This window comes from Camarhynchus parvulus, chromosome 1 (genome assembly GCF_901933205.1).
Source record: "Camarhynchus parvulus chromosome 1, STF_HiC, whole genome shotgun sequence".
NCBI lineage: Eukaryota > Metazoa > Chordata > Aves > Passeriformes > Thraupidae > Camarhynchus > Camarhynchus parvulus.
In genome coordinates, this window is record NC_044571.1 from 61,147,226 (window position 1) to 61,169,109 (window position 21,884).

Here is a 21,884-nt window from a genome sequence, read left to right on the forward strand (position 1 = left end):
TAAACTCAAATGGCAGCTTTTACATTTGCCCAGTGCTTTTATTTCTCTGATTCTGTGTCTGTACATAAATACAGGTTTATATGTGTGCAGTACAGTTTCCGTACTGTAGCAGCAAGAGCTAGGGGTAGCAGGAGTAGTAAAACCTCAAGGTTTTCAGAGTTGGTTGTAAAATGGTAGTACATGAGAAGAGAAAATCTGAGTTTCAATTTGTAGGGATTGTCATGAAAAATCCATCTTTTTTTTAGCACGTACAATGTGAAAATCAAAATAAGGCTTATTTTGTCCATTAATTTGCAGACCAGAGCAGCTCTTCTGTAAGGAAGGAAATAAATCCAACATTTAAAAAAGTCTACATTCATGTTTAGAGTTCTTTGCCTCCTTTGCGGGTTAGCAGCAGAAAGGGTTGTTAAACCTTGCAGTGGCTGCTCAAGGAGGTGGTGGAGTCTGCATCCCTGAAGATGTTCAAGAAACAGCTGGATATGGCACTTGATGCTTTGGTCTACACCATGGTCATCAGTCAAAGGCTGGACTCAATGATTTGGAAGTCTTTTCCAACCTAAATGATTCTGTGTTAATTAAATTTAAAATAAAAAAAAATCTGTGTTAATTAAATTTAAAATTAGACCTGTGCTTTTACCCTTTGTCTCAAATGTTTAGGATCCTTCCTAAGAAGCTGCTGGAAGTACCTATACATAAAAACAATTTTGTAGATGAGATGCTGGTAATTTGTTTGGAGGTATAAATACTGTGGGATTGGCTGTAATTTGAAAAAAATTCCTGTAGTTTGGAAAAAGGCTACCCTGAGAGATGGTGTGTGGATTACTTCATGTTTAATCAAGCAGTGACTTAACAAGCTCCAGAAATGAAAAGTTAAAAACTTGGTCTTATTTTATTGCATTTGTGTGTGAGCTGGAGACACAGGCTTCATGTGCTGAGAAGTCTTGGAGAGTTTCCGATGTTGCAAATGACTGCTTACGTGGAATGCATTTAGATACCACTTCTTTTCTAATGGACAATTTATTTTGCCAGCTGAAAAACCTGCTACCTTCAGGAGAGAGATTGATTTTGTATTGTGTTTGCTTTTTATCAGTTTTCCATTTCTGAGTCTTCTGTTTTGAGGTGAGAGGAGGGTTTAAATAAGGGCTATTTATTTTTCTTCCCCTAATACAGACTTCTCTTGCCTCATGCTTTTTTAACTCAGCAAGCAAGGCCTCATTAAGATTCTACTTTCTGAGCAAATGTAGTTTTCTTATTGGAAAAGCAGTATTAGAAATGTCTGCGACTTTTTTAGGCAACTAAAGCGATGACAGGGTGAGGATGGTATGACTAGCTAAATCTTCACAGCTGAGAAAAAATTACTTGATGAGCGCATTGTGCAGTCCTTGCTCATTCAAAGTCTGGAGCGAGGATGAGGGCTGCTTGTATAAAAATTTTGTTGTTTTTCTGTGCTCTGTTTTGATTTTTGTTCTTTGGCCCCTCCTCCAAACTGAGGACTGGTCATCAGATGTCACAGATGGCCAGATCCAGTTGGCTCCCAGCTGTCTGCTCTCTGCCCTGCCTGGCCCCATCATGGTCTCCTGCCCTGTCCAAGGCCATGTTTGAGAGGAGGCTCTGCAGTGTTGCTCGAGAGGAAAGCTCTCATAACAAGAGTGCAGCAGCCCCTTTGCCATCGTGCACTACTCTTCCAACTGTGGGACATGTGGCTCTAATTAATGAAGCCTTGGTGTGAGCTGGGAACTTGTTTTTGACTCTTCTTTTTTTTTCCTCCCACTCTGTGGCAGCTTCTTAGAGACTCGATGATATCAGTGTTATGAACTTGAGGTGGGGGAAAGTGGAGTTGTTGAGAGTTCAAGTTAAACTTTTCATTACTTAGTGTAAATTGCATGAACCTTTGAACTGAATTCATACACAAACTCATCTCTTACTCATGCCAAGCCATCCCCTCAAGTAGTCATTAGAACAAGCAGTAACTCAGTAAATTACAAGCTCTGTAAGCTTTCATGGGAAAAGATGAGACATCTTCTATAATTTGGACAAGTTGTAAAGCTTTTCTGCTGCAATGTTAGGAGGTGTTTTTTCAGAATCTCATTTGAAAAACCAGAATCTATTTCACAGAGAATCTTCACCATAATTACTATGCAGTGTTTCTGGTAACCAGCTCCCAACACGGATTTAATGTATGCTGTTGCTATTCAGCAGTGCCAGCCCATGTCACACCATACTGACTCCAGGCATATCAGGAAATCCTGTTTTGTAAAAAAAATCTCAGAGAGGTTTTCCTGAATGTGAAAAGTCTACCAGTCTAGATTTTAGTGTGCTTGCCTTGGATTTGGGCTGGCATAGGCATCCTTTATTTATACGGATGTTGAACATTCCTGCTCAAGAGTGAGGTCTCCCTCTTCTGAAATGTTAAATAGGTGTGTAATTCATAGTATAGTCAATAAAAAGAAGGCTTTTGTAGGAGGCGTATGATAAATTGTGTGTTTAAAAGGAATTTTAAGGAACATTGTATGTTAATAACAAAAAAGAAAGGGAAAAGAAGCAAAGAGCAATCATTGAGTTTGTTATTACCAAGGAACAGTTAAAAACAATAAAGACATTTCTAGAAAACTTACTGATTGCTTCGTATATGTCTTCAGGACAAATATATTGAGCTACCATGCTGTCTGAGATGGAAAATTTTGTTAGAATATGATACAGTAGTACCAGGGTAAAATCTCTGTCTTGGCTTTTCCAATGCAAACACCTATTTGTGGAGTTATTTTTTGCTTTTGCTGTTGCGGAATGGATATTGGTGGATGCCCTGTGCATGTTGGCTTTCCTGGGATAAAATGCATTTCCCAAATAATCAACAGCAATCAAAATGTGTTTTATTTAGGGCTTTGATGGCATCATACTGATAACACCAAAATGGCATTGTATAAATATCTTTCTTTTAGAAAGAAACATTGAGATGAAACATTAATATATTTCTGTCCAGTAGGAAAGGGAGTTTTCTACATAAAAGAAGATTCAAAATGCTCCAGAAGATTCCAAGAGTCCAGGGTTAATTGAGCTTGGGGACTTGTTTCTGAAATGTAAATTTGTTGTGATTTCTGTCCAGCAAATTACAAATTACATGTTGATTTAGGAGTCATATAGCATTAAAAATCAGAATCTGAAAACTTTTTGTGCATGCATCCTCAGCTCCTGCCACCCACCTTGAGTACAGTGCATATAGTTTCTAATTGCATAATTATCTAATTTGCAAATAAAACACATGCATGTGTTTTCCTGTCCTCAGGAATTGCAGGCGGGGGGGGAACCCAACAAGTTCTGCAATGTCTTTCAAACAACCTCTTCAAATTTTTCTCATGTGCTCACAAAGATGGTTGAGGAACACAATTGCAGCTCCCTGTTTTTGTGCACCTCTGAAATGCATCTTTCTGATGCTTCCAGCTCTGGTAGATGTATGGGAAGTAATACAACAGGATCCCACACAAATGTGGCATTTCTATTCTTTCCAAACAAGGCATGAAGGCTGAAGCATTACCTGTGCAGAGCTGATTTTTTCATAGCAGCTGCTTCTGGATCCTGCCAAAGTGGCTGTCACTGCAACAGCCACTGGTTCCGTTCATCCATTTTCTAACAATGTTCCTTAAACCAGTAATAAGTCCCATTGCTCTTTGAAATTATACCCATTTCAAATCAGCATGGAAATCAAGCCTTAGTTTTAAAAAACCAAGTCTTTCTTTCAGAGTGGGAATTTAAGATGTCTAGGAGGCAGCGGCACAAACTGTCAGTTCAGCAGGAGCAGATGCAGCTGTGACTTCTTCCAAATAATTATTCCAAACATAAATATTCAAAAACAATTCTCATAAACAGATTTAGAGGAAGGGGGAGAAAAAAATGGCTGACCTAGGCTTTCAGCTGCTTAACATTGCAACCACTTGATTCACTTCACAGGGCTGTAGCCATTTGTCCTTGCACATGTGACACCTGGCCAGGAGTTTGACAACTTGGGGCAAATGACATCTTCTCTCTGTCCTTGCCTGACTGTCTCTCTCAGAGGGCCTTGCTGGTATCTGGACATGCAAGCCCCCAGCTCACGGCTCTGTTGCAGCTGCACCACTCAGCCCTCCCCTGCTGTTCACCAACCAGACCAGCATCACATTGGCTGTGCTCACACACACCCACTCAGACCAGAAAGAACACTCTGGTTTAAACCAGATAAAAATAGGTTTTAATGAGAATACAGAACAGATTGGAGTGATCAAGTGCAGGCAGGGCTCAGGCAAGCACACTGACCTGCCCGTTTTATACTCCTTTTTTTCCCACACTTACTCCTTTCCAATCCACCTCAATTCCTGCCTCTCCCCACTTTTAATCCATCCCTAACATCCTGAACTAAGTCTTGTACATTCCCATGGCCCTTGGAAAACATCCCAAAACAAATTGTAGACAATCCCAAAAGTGTTTTTTCCCACCACATCCCTCAATGAGCCCTATACCCATCATCTTATTGTAAATACCTCTAGGTGTTTACCCATGACCCACAAGAGGGTCATGTGTCTGCTCTGCAGGACCTCACACGCCATTGGCACTGAGGCCATGAAAGCCTAATGATCCTTTCCACTGCTTGGAGTCCCCTTTTTTCTGGTCAGCTGCTTTGTACCTCTCCTGTCAGGGCAATGAAGGGTTGGCCTGACCTAGAGGGGCATCTGAGCTGTGTGAAAGCATGAAAACCAAACTCCTACTGCTGCTTCCCAGTGCAGCACCACTCTCCATCTGATGCCCCACAGCACCAGGAGATGGTAAATCAAAGTGGTTGGTTCCCATTGAGGGAGAAAAGGCACAATAGAAAAACAGCAACTTCAGGAAAAGGAGACCAGCTGGCTGCTGGTGTGGGCAAAGCCTGCAGCCAGGGGGAAGCTGTCTAGGAGCAATGAAGGTGTTCCTGTTGTTTCCAAGGTAACTTTCATCTTCTGCCACTCAGGTGAGGCTCAGCCTTTATCATCATGTGAGCAGAATACAAAGAATGGGCCTGATGTGGAAAACAAAGCGCACGCAAAAAGCCATGTGTTATTCCAGCTGCTCTGCTAGTCACTTCTCACCTTCCACCCTTCCACATCAGCCTACTGAGGCAAAGTGACAGGAACAAGGAATTCATCCACAGCAGCTGAACCTTCCTGACTCGCTGCCAGATGGAAGTCAGCTAATTCAAAATTACCATAGTGACTTTCCAACCAGAGTTACAACTCAGGAGCCCAGGAACCTCATCAATGCACAGCTCTGTGGTGCCCACACCGCATGGATCTGACCTTCTCATGCTCATCTGAGAGGATCCATGATTTCTCCAGCTTGCATAGGCACCAGCTAGGCTTGGCTGTCACCTCAAAGCTATCCTGGGATCTTTAAGGGAAATGAAGGGGTGAAGGCTTCTCAGACTTTGTGGCAACCACAAGAGGGCTGGGCTGCTGCCACTGAACCAAGTGGCACTTCTTGTATGGAGTCACACGGGTCAGGCGCTATTGACCTCTGCTCCATCTGTGACAAAAGTCACTGGCTTTTAATTGCCTCTTCAAAACCAGAACCAGAGAGGAAAGGAGGAGTGAGAGGATGTGCCCACAGTCATGTACTGAGTGCAATACTTTAATCCTTTGATGTACACATTATTGTCTACAAAGGGAGCTTCCAGGAGCAGAGAAACTTAAGGCCATCACTGAACTCTGCGCAGTTCTTCCTGTCATTATCATGCTGAGCACTGTGGGCAGGGAGCCCACATCAAAAATGCCAGCCTTCCACAGAGCCCTCCCAGGACACACTCCCAGGCTGTGGCCCTGCTGCTGCCCCTGGTCTAACATCTTCTCTCCAACACCTTTTCAGAACAGAGACCTCAGCAGGGAGAGAGAGGGACACAAGAGCCAGACTGAGCTATTAGGACAGAATCTAGCCCAAGACCAGCACCCCAGTGCTGAGAGTTATGGGGGGATTGTCTTGAGGAGGTTTCTGCTCAGTTTTGATACTCTAGCAGGACAAGTACACAGCCAGGAACCAGTAGGTGATCTGCAATGACACTAAATGCAAATATTATCTGAAAAACTTGGCAGCAGGAGGCCCTCCTTCCCAGGTATGTGCAGCTTTCTTGGAAGCTGGCATTATCTACTCCAGGTGTCAGCTCTGATTCACCCACAAGACCATGTGTCACAAAATATCATATCAATATGACTTTTTAGAGTATTTCAAAGCACAGAGCCCAGCACGGCCAATAGTGAAGAGCTCCTAGCAGTGTGTGCTAAAAAGCTCTGGTTTGGAATATGGACTTAAATTTGGGACTTTTGCTAGCATAAGGAGTATTTTTATTTTTTTTACCAGATATACCCCCATCTACAAGCCCTCAACACTCTCAGGTCACAAATGCTGAGAAGAAATGTGTTGGTGCCTAAGAAGCAGCTCCCCAGGACCTGCTCTGGCAATGCTGTACCCCAGTCAAGGAGGCTGGTTGAGGTCTGCTTCTGCATGCAGGGGCTGCAGTAATGCCAGGATGAGTGGATCTGTGAGCAGGGAACCCGTCCACCCCAGAGGATCAGAATTCTCCATCTGTGTGGCTGAGCTGGCCAGCAGGAATCTTGTGGCCTGCTCTCTTGAAGGATGTAGAGACATCCACTTTGCCTTGTCAGCTTCTGGAGTGAAATGATGCATCACAACCAGCAGCTGAGGCAAACAGTAAAATTTCTGTCCCATACCTATTTGTCAAATCCTGCTCATCAGGGTCCTGGAAAATGGAGTGTGGAAGGAGCTGCCTGGTCACCCACCAGTTGGTGGTGATTTTCTCTGACACTCACAGATGGGCATAGCCCAACAAATGGATACCTCCTGGAGCATGGACAAGGGAACTTGTAACCTCTCATCTGCGTTTAAGCACACAGAAAAAGCAGAGATCTCGACTAACACCCAAATAGCAATAGCAAGTGAGATGGTACAGGCAGCTGAAGCATCATCCTATTTTGACTGCTGTACCCCCTCAATTAGCAATTGAGTAGTCTTGGTTACAGAGTCATATTAAAAACTCTTCACCAGGAGGAATTCTTGGTTTAGCAGCTAATATGAGAGAGTGAAAATCTGCCAAATGCTTGGGAATTTGAAATGCACTAGGCACAACTTTGCAAAGGCAAAAGAAAGCTTCTTTCTCAGCCTGTCAAAAGATACAGCCTTCAACTCTTCAAAAGAGTCAGCTGGGATGAAGTGCTTCCAACAGACAGCATTCCTTACAGTGTAGTTGTTCCATTTCTGATCTTCCAGCCCCGATTCTCAAAGAAAATCCTACAATATCTTTGTGAGGTAAATCTGGGAACTGTATCTCATTACTTTCCTGAATGCTAATGTTCTAGAACACATTACCATCCTCCTGTCTGCACCTTTCCCAATTATCAATCTCCCAGTGCTCTACATCACGCTACTATTATTCTACAAATTACCTGCATCTCTTTTCCCCCTAGGATATAACCACCAATATAGTCTTTATATTCCATGCTGTCAGATGTCTAGCTCAGACACAGGTCTAATTAAACCCAGAGCAACTGTTCCCAAGATGCAGTTAGGTTTGAAATTCACCTCATCTTTTCTGAGGACTATACATGCCCCAAAACTCCTCTGCTTTCTTCAGATATACTGGGGGCTTCAGAAAAGCTATTACACCTACATAAAAATTGTTATCTTGAAACCTTTGCTCTTACAATACTGGCCTGCCAAAAGCCTTCATAGACTGCGAATAGGAGGGGCAGCAGGGGAGTGACTGGATCTGGTTTCTAAAAAATAGAGGTGTGACACTATGACATGCTTCACAGAAGATCTTAAATTCTGTTTCACAGGACAGAGTGGGGGTTGAGCACTAATTTAAAATAGATGCTCACTTTTGAGTAGCAACAATGACCCATAGCTACAAATTCCTGCAAACTCAGACTTCCCTTCACTCCTTCAGCCCCTGCCTGGAAAAAACACCTCTGCACTCCTTCAGGAGGCTCCTCTCCATAAGGGAAGCAGCATCTGAGCTGCCCTTTCACTGAGCCTCAGCTTCCCATCTGTAGAACAAGGAAGGAGGACTGGCTCAGGCTTGGCCACTCCAGCCTGCCGTCTCCCCCACTGCTTATCCATCACTGCTTGTGTTTACTCCTGACCATGGCCAGTGTCTCTCCAGACAGCCACCTGCACTGCTCTCCCCCAGGGTTTTGTACATTCACTGTCAGCTTACTGCATGATAGGGACAGTGTGTCCTCCCAACAGCTCCCAAGGCAGCTGTGTAATAACTTTATTGTACATTTCCACAGCGGGAGAAGACTTGAATATCTTCTCCTTGAAGCCAGGCATCCTGACTGAGACCTTCAGAGATGGCTTGGAGAAGGAGCATTCCTCGTGGAAGGCAGCAAGCAGGGCAGAGGATGAGGGAACCCCACAGCATGGGCCAAGCCAGTGCTGCAGCAATGCCCCCATGGGAAGTGCTGAACTGAGCTGGGCAGAAGAGCAAGTAGCTCTGGGACCAGCAGGAACCCAGCCTGCAGGGTGACCTTTGGAAGGAGAATCAACTCAAGACATATTTACTCCATTTACAGAACACAGGAGGTAAACTTTGACTATGGCCAAGGTTTTAATAAAGCATGAGACCAACTGAGGCCTTTCTCATACCTGTAATATTTTAAGCATTCTCGTCCCTCAGGTTGCTCTGTTTGCTCTTAAGGGCTGGGTTTACACTGTTCTTGTTCTCTCTCACTGCATCTCTAGCAGCATCTCTTTCCTCAACTGGTCCTCTAACTTCCACAGATTTGTGGCAGTTTAGTCCCTTTAGGCTTTGGTTGAAACTGATGGATGGTTTCAAAAGTTAGGGACAGAGCCACTGTCAAGCAGACACCTACAGAGACAATGTGATCCCAAGGGCTTCCTTCCCATAGCAAAACAAGCTAAATGCTATGTAGTCATGACATTCAGGGCTCTAGTATAATGCAGAAACATAGAAATACAAAAATAATGGGGTGTGAGCAGCCTAAACTTTGGCCTTCTTTTATATTTGGCTACTTGGCTTTGCAATTTTAATTACTCTTTCAAGGAATCATTTTTATATTCAATGCGGTACTTTGTGCAATGGCGTGTTAACTTTGATGGACTCTGTTTAAGTAGGGGAACATGCCTTGTAATTTTCTGCTGATTTTAACCTTTTTTGCATTTTTCCCTCACACACACTCGCCCACTGAGAGTAGATTCACAAACCCTGTGCACAAATATGCAGAGGATCAGCAATGCAAAAGCCATCCATGTCCTTGTCCCCATGCCATGGATGTTGGGAGGCAGATGAGTCTGATCCTCGAGCCTTACACAGACAGGCTTATTGAACTTGACAGCACCACTTGTGTGCAGGGAGATGACTCATTCGAGCAGAGGCTGTGGGATCTGCCCCTACTTGTAGAGCCACTTTCTTCATAGCAAATCCTGGCTGCTTAAACAACACTCACGTTTCTATTTTGGGTCACTGTTTACAAGCACAGACTAACAACAGTGGGAGAATGGAAATCTGCTATCAGCCAGCACTCTCCCAACCTTCTCAAAAGAAGCTTTCAGAAACTACATTATTGGAAAGGATCAGAATGGACAATTGCTCTAAATACCTTAAAAATATATTATTATCTGCCAGAGACTTCACATTTCCTAAGAGGAAGGAGAATATCTGGCACTTTCTCTATCTGGTTAGAGGAGTAATTACTAGTGCGGAGATATCGACTCTTATCTTTGATAAGTTGTCAAGGATTTCTGAGACTAGTGAAGTATCACAATGTTTTCAAAATATCAGCAGATTTTCTAGCAAAGAGCTGTACAGTTATGGGTGCTTGACTGAAGCATCTCTTAATGGCTGTCAGAAGTAATTTGCACTGTTGCTCAGCAGAGGCAACGGATGGTTTAATATCCAGGCCTTTTGCTCTGCACAGGCATGTCAGCTAGGTACATATTGTACCCAAAGGAAACTGCTACCCATTCTTTGTACATTTGCTTCTCTTTGTGTGAAAGCCCCTGCTACTCCAACAGCCCAGTTCAAAGTCCCTCATCAAAACCATAATTGTGGTTCAATCAACAGTGTTTTACAAGAGGGAAAATGACTTCACTACAAGCGCTCAAAAAGGACATCATGCCAAACTTACAACTCATCAAGGTGCGCGGACATTTCTCATGACCTGCCTTGCTTTTCAAAAGCTGAGTTTTATTGAGCAGTCATCTCAATGATTTTCTGTTGTTCTCCTTTCTAATACAGCTGTGGACTCCTTTCTGCAAATGATTCTGTATGCCTTGAATGCCCACAATGAGCTGGCAGGCACAAGTGACTTCTGATGTCTGGGTTTTCTTCAGCAGAAGCATGGTTGATATGCCACTGAGATCAGAACAAAAGGTCAAGGAAAGCAGTACAAAGAAATCTAATCTTGAGTCTGCTACTCATCTCTCCGCATGGGGAGAAAATCCTTATGTATTTCCCTTTATCAGTTTCAGCCCTCTACATGTTTAAAAGTATTATACATCTGTTAATATAGGGTTAATACCTACGACTAATAATGAGGGAAAAGCCTATCTCAGCCAAAACAAGGACTCAAAGTCAGTCAAATGAGATTCCAGTGGAAGAGAAATAAGACTTCTTTATTCCTGGCATCGTTAGAAAGATACCTTCTCTTTCACCCCAGAAATTCTCCATGTGAACAAAGAAAGTTCAGGTAATTTAATGAAGAGGTTAGCATTCAGCTTTGTTAGAAAAAGCTTCAGTGACTCATCCTCAAGAGTATATGAAATGAAGAGCTGACCTGATCATGTGGGGACTCCAGAAATGACAAGTGCATGTGAAACAGGGGGGTGAGCTTCAGGAGGGAGGAGGAAATATCCCACAAGCTGCAAGTGCTGATTTGAGGGCTGCTGCTGCTGCTGCCAAATGCTCAGTCTCTGGAAGAAAGTGTTCTCAGTGGTAAGTCTGTACTTTTCAACAAGAATCAGGCTATCAAGAAATGGCCTCTGATAATAAAAAATCCTAGAACTATTGTATTTCTTACCCCCAGCCCCATGTGTCATTTGCCAGAAGATAAAATGAAATAACATGAGGCCATCAGGACTAGCTGTGGTCTCTGCCCCTCTCATGACCATTTGGTCCCTGTGTTCTCATTGGATTTTCTTAATCTCACTGGTTTTATTTTCTGATTTCCTTGGTTTCTTTTCTGTTTATTTTCCTCCCACTGACTGAAATGTCATTTCTGTTCCTTTTTTTTTTTATATTTAAGCCATAACAATTAACCAGAAGGCAAAATTTCAGACCGTATTTAACCCCATCCATCAATAGAAATCCAGTAAAATATGATCCAATTGCAGGTCTGTAACACTTTCTACTCATTCCAGTTTATTTATTTCAATTTGGTGGGAAAGCTGTTCTTTGTGGCAAAGAGAATGTATTTTGCTCTGGTCTGTAATAGCATTGTTAGCTTATGCTGAAAGGAGACAAATCACCCTTGCATAATCACATTTATTAGATGATTAGTGCTGGTTTAGAGAAGTGCCAACGAGCAGCACACAGGAAAAAAAGTGAGTTATCAGCAAAGGCCATTAGGTGGAAAAACTTTGGAGGGAACCTGCAGGCAGCACACAGCAGTAATGAAGCAGACACCTCTGATGTCTCCAGTTAATTATCTCAGTGAGAATTTGTTGTGAGATGCTGCTGTGGCTGAGCTGCAACTAGGTGCAAGGGTGGGACACGAGGTTAGATGCACATGCATGTGATTCATTTCCTTTAATCACAGCACTGACACATGTGGCATTGAAGAGTCCCAGAGTGATCACTTCTGAAGCAGTGACACCGACAAACTAGATGCCTTTGTTACATTTAGATGTACACACAATCTCAAAATTATATACCCCTGCCTGTGCTTTCAGGCTGGCAGGCTTTCCAACAGAAGTGCCCTGTTTTTCTTCAGGAGCAATGTAGATTTGTTCTTCTGGTCAATAATGTTGTTTTTGCTCAGTTTAGTCACACAGCCTTCTCCTAGTCTCATTGGGAAGCTCCCTCTGCAAAACAGTAGTTCCTTAGGAGATAATTTATGCATCAATAACATACCTTGGTGACTGTGCATTGCCTATACCTACAAAATAAAGGGAATATCAGTAGCATAGAATCAAGTTTGTTGAATTATAACACTAGGGAAATAAATCCATTGAAAACAATTTTTTGGTAACTGGAGAGAAAATGCCTTGCTCTTCACCAACTCATTAGTGGAAAGTCCAGGAGATGAGTGACTGTAGATGCTGCTGATCTTTTATGCTGAGGTAGTACATTGCCAGAGAAGAAGATCAGAAAAAAATATCAAGGAGTGCAGGAGAACAGGTTAAATTCAGTTCCATGCAACATTTTCTATACACCTACAATGAGAAGGCACTTTAGAAAGCAACAAGTTGCTGAAACCTCACATTAACTTTGTACTATTACTAGGTTGAAAATGCTGTATGCTTAAAGCTCCTTCTTGAGAGGCACTGGTGAAAAAGGCTAGATAATACTTTTTTATGCCTGTGAGGCACTAAAAGTACCTTGAGTTAAAGAGATAATGCCAATTTTATGGTAGTTAAAAAAAAATTTTAAATTAGATTCAAACCAAGTACCTGAAATTCTCTGACAAGTGTTTTCTTCCTTTGAAAAAAAATAATTTGCAGTTGCATCTTTCAATTTTCTCTCTTCCCCCACTCCCACTCCTTCCTTGATATGGTGAAAATCCTAACAAGCAAGATACAAGCTACCTACAGTCAAATTTACTGCACACTGTCAATATGATGGAAGACATGGTATGAGTTGGAACTGCAGGCAGATGTGCAGTGCCATTAGTGTGAAAACTAAGTGTTCTCCAATACATAGCATAGATAAAAATGTGTGGCTGTAAATATATAGAAAGAATTAAAAATTATAAATAAGTGAATGAAGGCTGCCCTCTGTTCAGAACTGCCTTCTTCTGTTGTGTTTTGCAGCAGAAATGCCATGCTGAAGATTTCATACTGCCTAGGATTGTAATGAAATAGGAGCTCAGCCCTTTGCTTGGTGTTTTCCAACTCTCTGCCACAGAACAGCTTGGAGTAAACAAGTCTGTTATTAACATGTTGCTCAAAAGCAGTTTGAAAACACAAAAGCTCCAACATATATTTTTGTCTTAAAAAGACCCACTGAGAATTCTTTGCTGCCTCAGGAAATAGATATGCAGTTTGATGGGCTATGCCCTGTTTTGGAGTAAGTTACACAGAATTTCTTTTCACTTATTCAAAAATAAACAATCATGATCTGCCCAGATGTTCTTTTTGTCTTTGCAGATTATTTCTTCTCTTTTTTTCCAGCTTACACAGACCAACTGTGCCACAAACAAGAGAATAATGCATTACAGTTGAAGATGGCAAAAGTTTGACCTCCTCTTACTCAAGCAGTTCAAGCAATAATGGTAGTTTTGAGATTTAAGTTTGAGTTTTTCTTGCATCCTCATAAGTCTATGAGGTCTTTGCTGACTGAAAATTCAGGTACTCAGAATACAGGAGAGATCCTTGCTGGCGGGCAGAGCTGTGCTGATGCTGTGTTGTACTTGTTACAGAGTAGGACAAGCAACGTTGTAACAATCTCGCAGGAATGAGCATCAGCTGTTGGTGGAATAGTTTCGTGGCTCAATACTCTCAAACCAAAATCAGCTTCTGCAGGAGATTCCCTCTGTGCCTCGCAGCAGGTCTCAGGTCTGGCTACAGGCCCAAATATTTTGACCCCATGGAGGCCCAGCACAGCGCTGGTGTACAGTGCTGAACTGAGGGAGTGTCCAGATATGGGCAGCACTCACCTCCTCCAGCATGTGGAAACCTCTCTGATGGTGTCCATCACTGATATCTTGTGGGACCACCAGCTCCCAGGAGCACATCTTCCCTAGTTCTTGCTGGGCTTTGAGGAAAGCACATGGGCTCCTAAATGGAAAACTCCCATCAGCTTCAACAGGGCAGCATCAGGCTCTTTGCATCTTCTGCTGCGCAGGTTTTCACCGAGCACCACCAGGTACATCAATCAGCCCGTTCCTAAAATGGATGAAGAGAAATTCTGTGTGGCTGCTGATGACACTGCCAACTCTTCATCTCACCTAACTGGACAAGGGGAAAATAAAGAATGAAAGGCTGCGCAAGTCTGAATTTGGCAATCTCTCTTCTCAGACACATCTGTTTCCATGCAAGCAAGAAGAAAATGGGTGACTAACACAGAGCTCTGCAGCTTAACAGCTGGCCCCTGGGTCCTCCTCCATGGCACTAAATGTGTCCCTGGCAAACACAAGGTTGAGATTTTAAATGAGGAATTAATGAAAATGCACTCTTTTTCCTGCTTGTTGTCCCTTTAAATTCAGTTTCCATGGAAACAGCTATGGAAAGGCTGCCTGGAGGAAGCCAGGAGAGATCTCTGCCTGGCCGCCTTCCCCTCTGGGTTGCCAGCTAAGCCACCCCAATTGTCAGGCTTTTAGCCACCCCATTTGTCAGAGGTTTTTGCTATTGTCATTTACACTTGGAATATGAGTGATAACTCCTCATGGATTCCCTCTCTAAGGAGTACTGGGGTGGCCATCCCTGCTCCTGTCACCTGCTACTGGGCTCTTTGCAAGTGCAGCTCCTCTCCGTCCATCCAGTGGAGCACAGGCCCATCTGAACCCCCACGATGATGCTTTGCTGCAAATGTCACCCCTGTTAGAGACATCCATTCCACTGCTCTCTTCTTTTGAAACCTAGTGGTGCATGTGATCTGAGTACACAGACTGAGCTGGGAGCAGGGGCAGAGGGACAACTTTGTTGTTAATTCAGTGTTTATCCTGAGGGAATGTTTGAGATCCCTCCTGGAGTACTCCATCCAGCCCTGGGGTTCCCAGCACAAGGCAGACACCAACCCACCAGATAAGGTCCAGAGGAATGAAACTAAAGTGGTCAGAGGGCTGGAGCACCTCTCCTATGAAGAAAAGGCTGAGAGATTTGGGTGTGTTCAGCCTGGAGAAATAGAAGCCCCAGGGAGATCTTTTTGCAGCCTTTCAGTACATTAAAGGGGCTCACAAGAAAGAAAGAGAGACACTTTTAATTCAGGGTCTGTAGTGAAAGCACAAGGTGCAATGGTTTTAAAGAGGGTAGGTTTAGATTGGACATCAGAAAGAAAGGTTTCCAAATGAGGGTAGTGAAATATTGGAATAAATCATCCAGAGAAATTGTGGATGCCTTATGCCTAGAAGTGTTCAAGGCCAGGTTGGATGGAATCCTGAGCAACCTGGTCTAGTGGAAAGTGTCCCTGCCCAGGGCAGGGTGTTTGGAACTAGATGGTCTTTAAGGTCCCTTTCAACCCAAACTGTTCTATGATCTTATGAGCAGGATCCAAAGCAGACTGTAAAGCAATGGTGTTTGTCTGTGTAGATCCACGCTTTTTCCAGGTGAACAAAACCAAAGGGTCTTAAACCTACAATATTTGGGGTTGACATAGTCCCACAAAATGGGGCCGGTCTTTCTACTGTTGAGATGCACCCACTTCCATTTTTATTAGCATTTGAGGAGCCTCTAGTAGGTCTGTGTAAGGTTGTCTTAAAGAAAACTGAATTTTCAGTGGAAGCTGACTAACTATATAAGACCTATGACCTATCCACCCTCCCAGCTGAGTTCTGCAGACAAACACAGTTCCAATGTAAAAACAAAAGCAATTTTAAAATGTAATTAATTTTAAATGTAACTAACCCTAGTCAATATAATAGTTCAGTGTTAGCCATTATTGCTTCAGATACATATAAAAATGTTGTCCTCCATGTTTACCTAGATGATTGCCTATAATTAGAAAGGCAGACTCTCATATCTGAGATATAATACTGAGATCATTTTTTCTGAGCCAGATGAGCAATTTCTCGCATATTCTATCAAAAAAACCCCTCTGCTTGCTGCTGGTACAGAGTCAGATGGAGTATAACATTCAATGTTGAGCAACCAGGCTTCAAAGAGGATGTAAACATGTACTGAGGGGAATTCAGAGAGCAATGGACATAGCCAGAGGTCTAGAAAATAGACCTATGAGACAGAATTGAACAAACACCAGTTATTTAGTATGAGAGGAGTCAAATCAAAGGGTTACATCTCAGTAAATGAATAAAGTAAAGAAGAGAGGAAGATAATAAAATGCATTCCATGCCATAGAATCATAGAGTGGTTTGGATTGGAAAGAACCTTAAAGATCATCTAGTTCAAACCCCCTGCAGTGGAGAGGGACACCTTCTATTAGACCAGGTTGCTCAGAGCCCTGGCAAACCTGGCCTTGGGCACTGCCAGGGATGGGGCATCCACAGCTTCTCTGGGCAACCTGTGCCAGTGTCTCCAGCGTGTCCAAGTCTTTCATGTGCCCACAGTGGATAGAAGGTAGATAACAAGGGTAAACTGCAAAGGGGGAAAACTTCCCCAGGGATAGAGACAGCTGTAAAATAAGGACTTAGGCTTTTCTAAGCCAAATACCCCCATCTCAAAGTAGGATGGGCAGGTGCTTTCTCTCTCCTGACATGGGACATTTTCAGTGTCTGAGATGCTCTCCTATCTTTGGGCAGCCTGTTCCAACTGATGAGTTCCCTTTTTGGGAAGCTAAGCTTAAACCTTTACTTTTTATTCCCAGGAACTCATTCACCAGCTGTGTTTTCCTCACTTTTGTGGCCTTTGGGCACACCATGATGCTCTGATCCCTTTCACAGGAGCTGCCCCTCTAGCCACCATTTCACTCCCACACAGAAGGGCACCGTTATGGTAGTGCCTCCTCTGTCCAGGCTTCTCCTCCAGTTCCCCTAGATCATTTACACGCTGCTGTCTTTCTTCAGCATGCTGGGATAACTCTTCTGGTACCAGGAGAGAATAACTTCCTGCTCTGCTCTGCGCTGGCACTGCCTCATCTTGAATCCTGTGCACAGTTTTGGGCGCCACAGTGTAAGAAAGACATTGAGCTGTTGGAGAGCAGCCTAAGGAGGGCAATGATGGTGAAGGGTCTTGAAGGGAAGCTGTATGAGGAGCAGACGAGCTTCCTTGGTCTGTTTAGCTTGGAGGAGACCGAGGGGAGCCCTCATTGCAGTCACAGCTTCCTCATGAGGGGAAAAGAAGGGGCAGACACTGATCTCTTTTCTCTCATGACCATTCTGGAGGGAACAGCCTGAAATTGTGTCAAGGCAGGTTCGGGTTGGATATCAGGGAAAAGGTTCTTCACTCAGAGGGCGGTTGGGCACTGGAACAGCTCCCCACGGGAGTGGGCACAGCACTAAGCCTGACAGAACTCAAGAAGCTTTTGGACAATGCTCTCAGGCACATGGTGTGACACTTGGACATGTCCCGTGCAGGGCAGGGACCTGGACGCGATGATCCTTGTAGGTACCTTCGAACCCAGGATATCCGGTGACACTGGAACATCCTGCGGCCACCACGGATTCCCGCCCCTTCCCACGGCCCCGCCAGGGCGGGACTCGAACCCACGCCCCACCGCAGCGAGGGTCCGCCCCGCCGTGCAGTGTGAGCGGAGGAGGTTTGTCCCTCGCGGGCCGCCGTGTGCCGGTGCGCTCCGCTGCCGCGCTCGCCGCCTGCTCGTCTGGTCCGCCGCCCGGCCCGGCCCGGCCGCTGCCCCGCCATGAGCGACAAGGGCGAGCTGGACCTCACTGGCGCCAAGCAGAACACGGGCATGTGGCTGGTGAAGGTGAGGAGCCGCCGCCGCGGCCCCGGGCCCGGCCCAGCGTGGCCTGTGGCAGCCGGGTGCCTCCGTTCGTCCCCGCCCCGCTGTGCCCGGGGTGGGCGCCGTGAGGCCGGGGTTGCCCGCGTCGGGCTCGCCCTGTGGCCCGGGACAGCCGCTGTGCCTGTTCCCCCCCACGGGGACAGCGCGGGGTTGGGCCCGGATGCCCGCTAAGTAAAGGAGACACCGCAGGGAAAGTTGGGCTGCCGGGGAGCTCACACAGAATCAGAATGTTGAGGGCTTGGGATGAACCTTAAAGATCATTCAGTCCCTACCCCCTTTGCGGTGGGCGGGGACATCTCCCGCTAGACCGGGTTGCTCAAGGCCTTATCCGGCCTGGCTTTGAACATTTCCAGGGATGGGGCACCCACAGCTTCTTTGGGCAACCTGTGCCAATGTCTCACCACTGTCACAGTTTTCTGACACCTTTTTCTTTTTTCTCTGACTTCTTTACCTTGTCCTTGAGAGTGGTTTGTGATTAAACAAACATGTACGTGTAACTTTTATTTCCCCAAAACTTTGAGAGTTGGAAAAAGTTTTGAGTGTGCCCAGATTCACGTCCTGCTAAAAAAACTGTCCACGTCCAACAAGGAAAGTAAACGCCAGTGTCTTGTCGTTACAGCTCCCTTTAGTGCTGGTGAAATACAGCTCTAGTGGAGGTGCTGTGAAAAGGTAGTGAGGGTGTCAAATCAAACCTGGTGGTGCAGGGCCACACTCCAGTCAGGCACCACTACTAACAGGCTGGTGCTGCTCTGTTCCTTGGAGTCAGTGCCTTTGCTGTGGAGACATTTTGCTGCCAATACGAGGCATTGTTTCAGAAAAGAGAACTTGAAGCTGATGGGGGAGCGTGTGCCCTGCCTGCTGCGAGTCCCCTCTGGGCATGCTTCCCTTTTTCTAGATCTGTGTTTATTCTCTCTTGGGAGAAGCAGTTCCTTCCTCCCATTCCTCCTTTAGGAATAGGTTCAGATCATCAACATCAAAGACCCTGTGGGGACAGGGTGGTACCCAGATACTAGTACTGGGCGGTGAGGAGGGTGTAACACTATCATACTTCAGCTACCAAAACTTCTTGCTGTGGCCCTTAAAAATGGTTGGAGGTTTCAGACTTGCTTTGCTGTGCAGGATTTCTGGTGGGCAGGTTGCTGCATCTGGCTTCCTCTTCTGTACTGACACCTGAGTGTGTGGTGTCACAAAGCCACCATAAGCACTGTACAAGTCCTCTAATTGTAGTCGCTTTTCCTGGGCACTGTCAATGAATGCTGGCAGCAGAAAGCTGCAGAACTAGATCATGACATGCTGAGTGACAGGATGATAAAATGGCAGATGAAATTAAGAGTTGAAAGATCTAATGTGATGTGCATACAGAAAAACCATCCTAATTATATGTATGCAGCAGTTGGGTTTCTGCTGGTTGTTGTCGTTCAGGAGGAGTGTTTTTTTTTCTGTACAATGAGATAACTCTATAAGAACATGTCAAATGAGCAGAGTCAGCATTGGACATGATTACAAAAGACACAGAAAACAAAAGAGAAAATATTATTGTACCGTGATGTTGCCTCTGTCTGGAATGCTCTGTGTAGCCATGGTCTCATTCTCCCTGCTGTGGAAAGTGTACAGTGCACCTGGGAACAGTACAGAGGAGAGCACCAGGTCTGGTCTTGGCAACAAGGAATGATGGCTGTGGAGGGAACTCCTAAATGTGTTGTTACCTTTTAGGCTGGCAAGAGGATTAATGTGGAAATCTTGTAGAGATCTGAAGCAATGAGTAATGTCACAGGTGGATAAGGAAGAAGTGAATAGGCAAAGGTGAAGAGGAAAGAATCAGTTCAAACACTAGAATTAGAGGTGTGTCAGATGAATTCATTGGTGGGGCTCAGCATGAGCCAAGGAGATACTGTTTTGCACAATGTGTAGTTAAATTTTGGAACTTCTTGCAGTTAGAAGTTCTGAATTTCAAAACTTCACAGAAGTTCAACCATAGTCAAAACTTAGGCAAGAAAATTGAATTGAGATATTAAAAAGTAATATGCTGCCAAACCCCATGTCTGCTAAAACAGCCTGGAAATTAGAGGAGCACGCTGGGGAAATAATTTTTTTTCGTATGTTCCTCCTGAAGTAACTGCTATTGGCTGCATTTGGAGACAGGACACTGAGCTTGCTTGTCCTTTAGTCTGATACAGTTTGATGTTTCTTGAAGCAAGGAATTTTCAGGCATATTTGTGCTTACAGTTGGTGCCACTCCGTTTAATGAGAAAACAGGACTGAAAGGAAAGCTGGAGTATCACTCTTCCAAGTAAATGTTGATGTAGTCCTTCATGCATGTGTTCTGAACTTATGTCTGTCATCTTGTATTGTAATGATAGTAAAAAAATTTTGAAAAGATGCTAACAGTGATAGACCATAGCATGGGGTATGCAGGATTTTATCCTTTGATTTCCTTTGGACTTGAGCTTGGAAACAACCACATCTGTTAGTAGGACTTCCAACTCAGTGGCAAGACAGTGCATAGTACCTGTACTTTTTATCTTCACTAGCTAGGACAATGAGGATGAATTTATCCTTCCTTGGGGGGAGAGGGCATTCAGCTCTGATGGAATAAAAAACCTGGCTTATTTGATTTCCTTTTAGCATGCATTGTGCTAGCACAGGAAGTATTCCAGAGAGACTACTTAACAGGCAATAAAAAAATGTAGTGATGAGTGTTTTAGAAGCATGAGCAGTAAAAGGAGGTACCATAAAGAGAGTAAATTACTTTAGTACAAATCCAGAAAGCCACTAGGTTTTTATTTCTGTGTTTTCAGTGATAGCTAAGGTAGAGAAATAGTAAGAGTATTTGGTTATGTACTTGTGGTAAAGTGAAGCCCATTTAGTGTTAGCCATTAGAATGTTAATTTTCTTGTTCCCTGAGTGTATTGGTCAGATTTTTAAATTTAATCTGCTGCATTGTTCTATAGCTAGAAAGAGGATATCTTTATTTATTTTTTGTATTTCCAAAGAAAAATTTAAACATAGACTCTGACATCAGCCTTAGTTTCTGTTGTATGCACTGCGTATGTATTGCTATATAGAGAAAGAGCTAATTTAGTTTTTTGCAGAAAAGTGGAAGTAGTTTGTTACAGAGAGGGGCTGCTTGTGTGTTCCCTTCTAGAGGGGGGTAGGAAGCTGTGCCCAGCCTGAAAGATGAGTGGAGCAGGGGCCCTGGTGTCCTACACTGCCTGCAGTGTGCCTCGTGTGCTGCAGCCTGGGCAGTGCTGTGGTGTGAGTAGCAAGAGGAGAGCAGCAGTGGAAGAGGGCTTTGAGTGATGCTCCTTAGTATGTCAGATTTGTTCTAGTGATTTGAAATGAAAAACTGTCATTTTTTTCTTTTTTGGAGAGAAGAGTATGCTTACCGACAAATCCCAGAATAAAGACCACTTGTCCTGAAAGGCTGTGTTCAGTTGCCTTTCACTTGGGCAGGCACTCTGTCCACAGGTCGCTCTTTCTGTGCATATGTAGTTTTCAAAATCCTCCTGTGGGATCTGTGAAAATTCTGCCCTGTAAAAACAGGTTGCTCTTGTTTTCTGTGTGTTTTTTCAAGGATTGTTAAGACTTTGAAACCTGACTCTTTACCATAATTATTATGTTAAAGTTAAAAGAAAGGTGCAAAATAAGATGTCTGCAGCATTTAAGACTTTATTTAGTCTTTCCTGATTGTTTACGTCATTAGCATGTGGGTTTGTGAGTAGCACCTGGTTTTATCTGAAGTACCTATGGGTAGCTGGAAGTAATCCTTTGATCACAGCCCTTCATAACTCTTTGTCTTTCTCTGCATGGCCTTTGACTGCAGGTAGGCCAGCAGAAAGATGATTAAATGCACTCTTTGAGACTTTCCTATGCAGTATGATTGATCTGCAACCTCTTAATCTGACTTAATTTCCAGTCTGAATGTATCATATAGCAAGTCAATGATTATACCACCATAAGAGCCCTTCACTCCTTGTCCACTCATACTGAATGTGCATCTACCTTATTATCTGGCAGTATAAAGAGAGATTAGGTGCAAACATGTAATAATACTTCTGTTGAGTAGCTGGAGCATGTCATAGCATTTATCTTGACTTTAGAAAGAAAACAGTATCTG

General features: G+C 44.0%; 1 protein-coding gene across 1 annotated transcript in view; it reads left to right on the forward strand.

Moving 5' to 3' along the window:
• Positions 1-17,543: 17,543 nt before the first annotated feature.
• GTF2F2 (general transcription factor IIF subunit 2) overlaps positions 17,544-21,884 on the forward strand; it is an 81,928-nt gene continuing 77,587 nt past the window's right edge. The window contains exon 1 of the mRNA XM_030971151.1: positions 17,544-17,731. Within this exon, the coding sequence (XP_030827011.1) occupies positions 17,666-17,731 (66 nt within the window). The 5' untranslated portion in view covers positions 17,544-17,665. The remainder of the gene's footprint in view (positions 17,732-21,884) is intronic.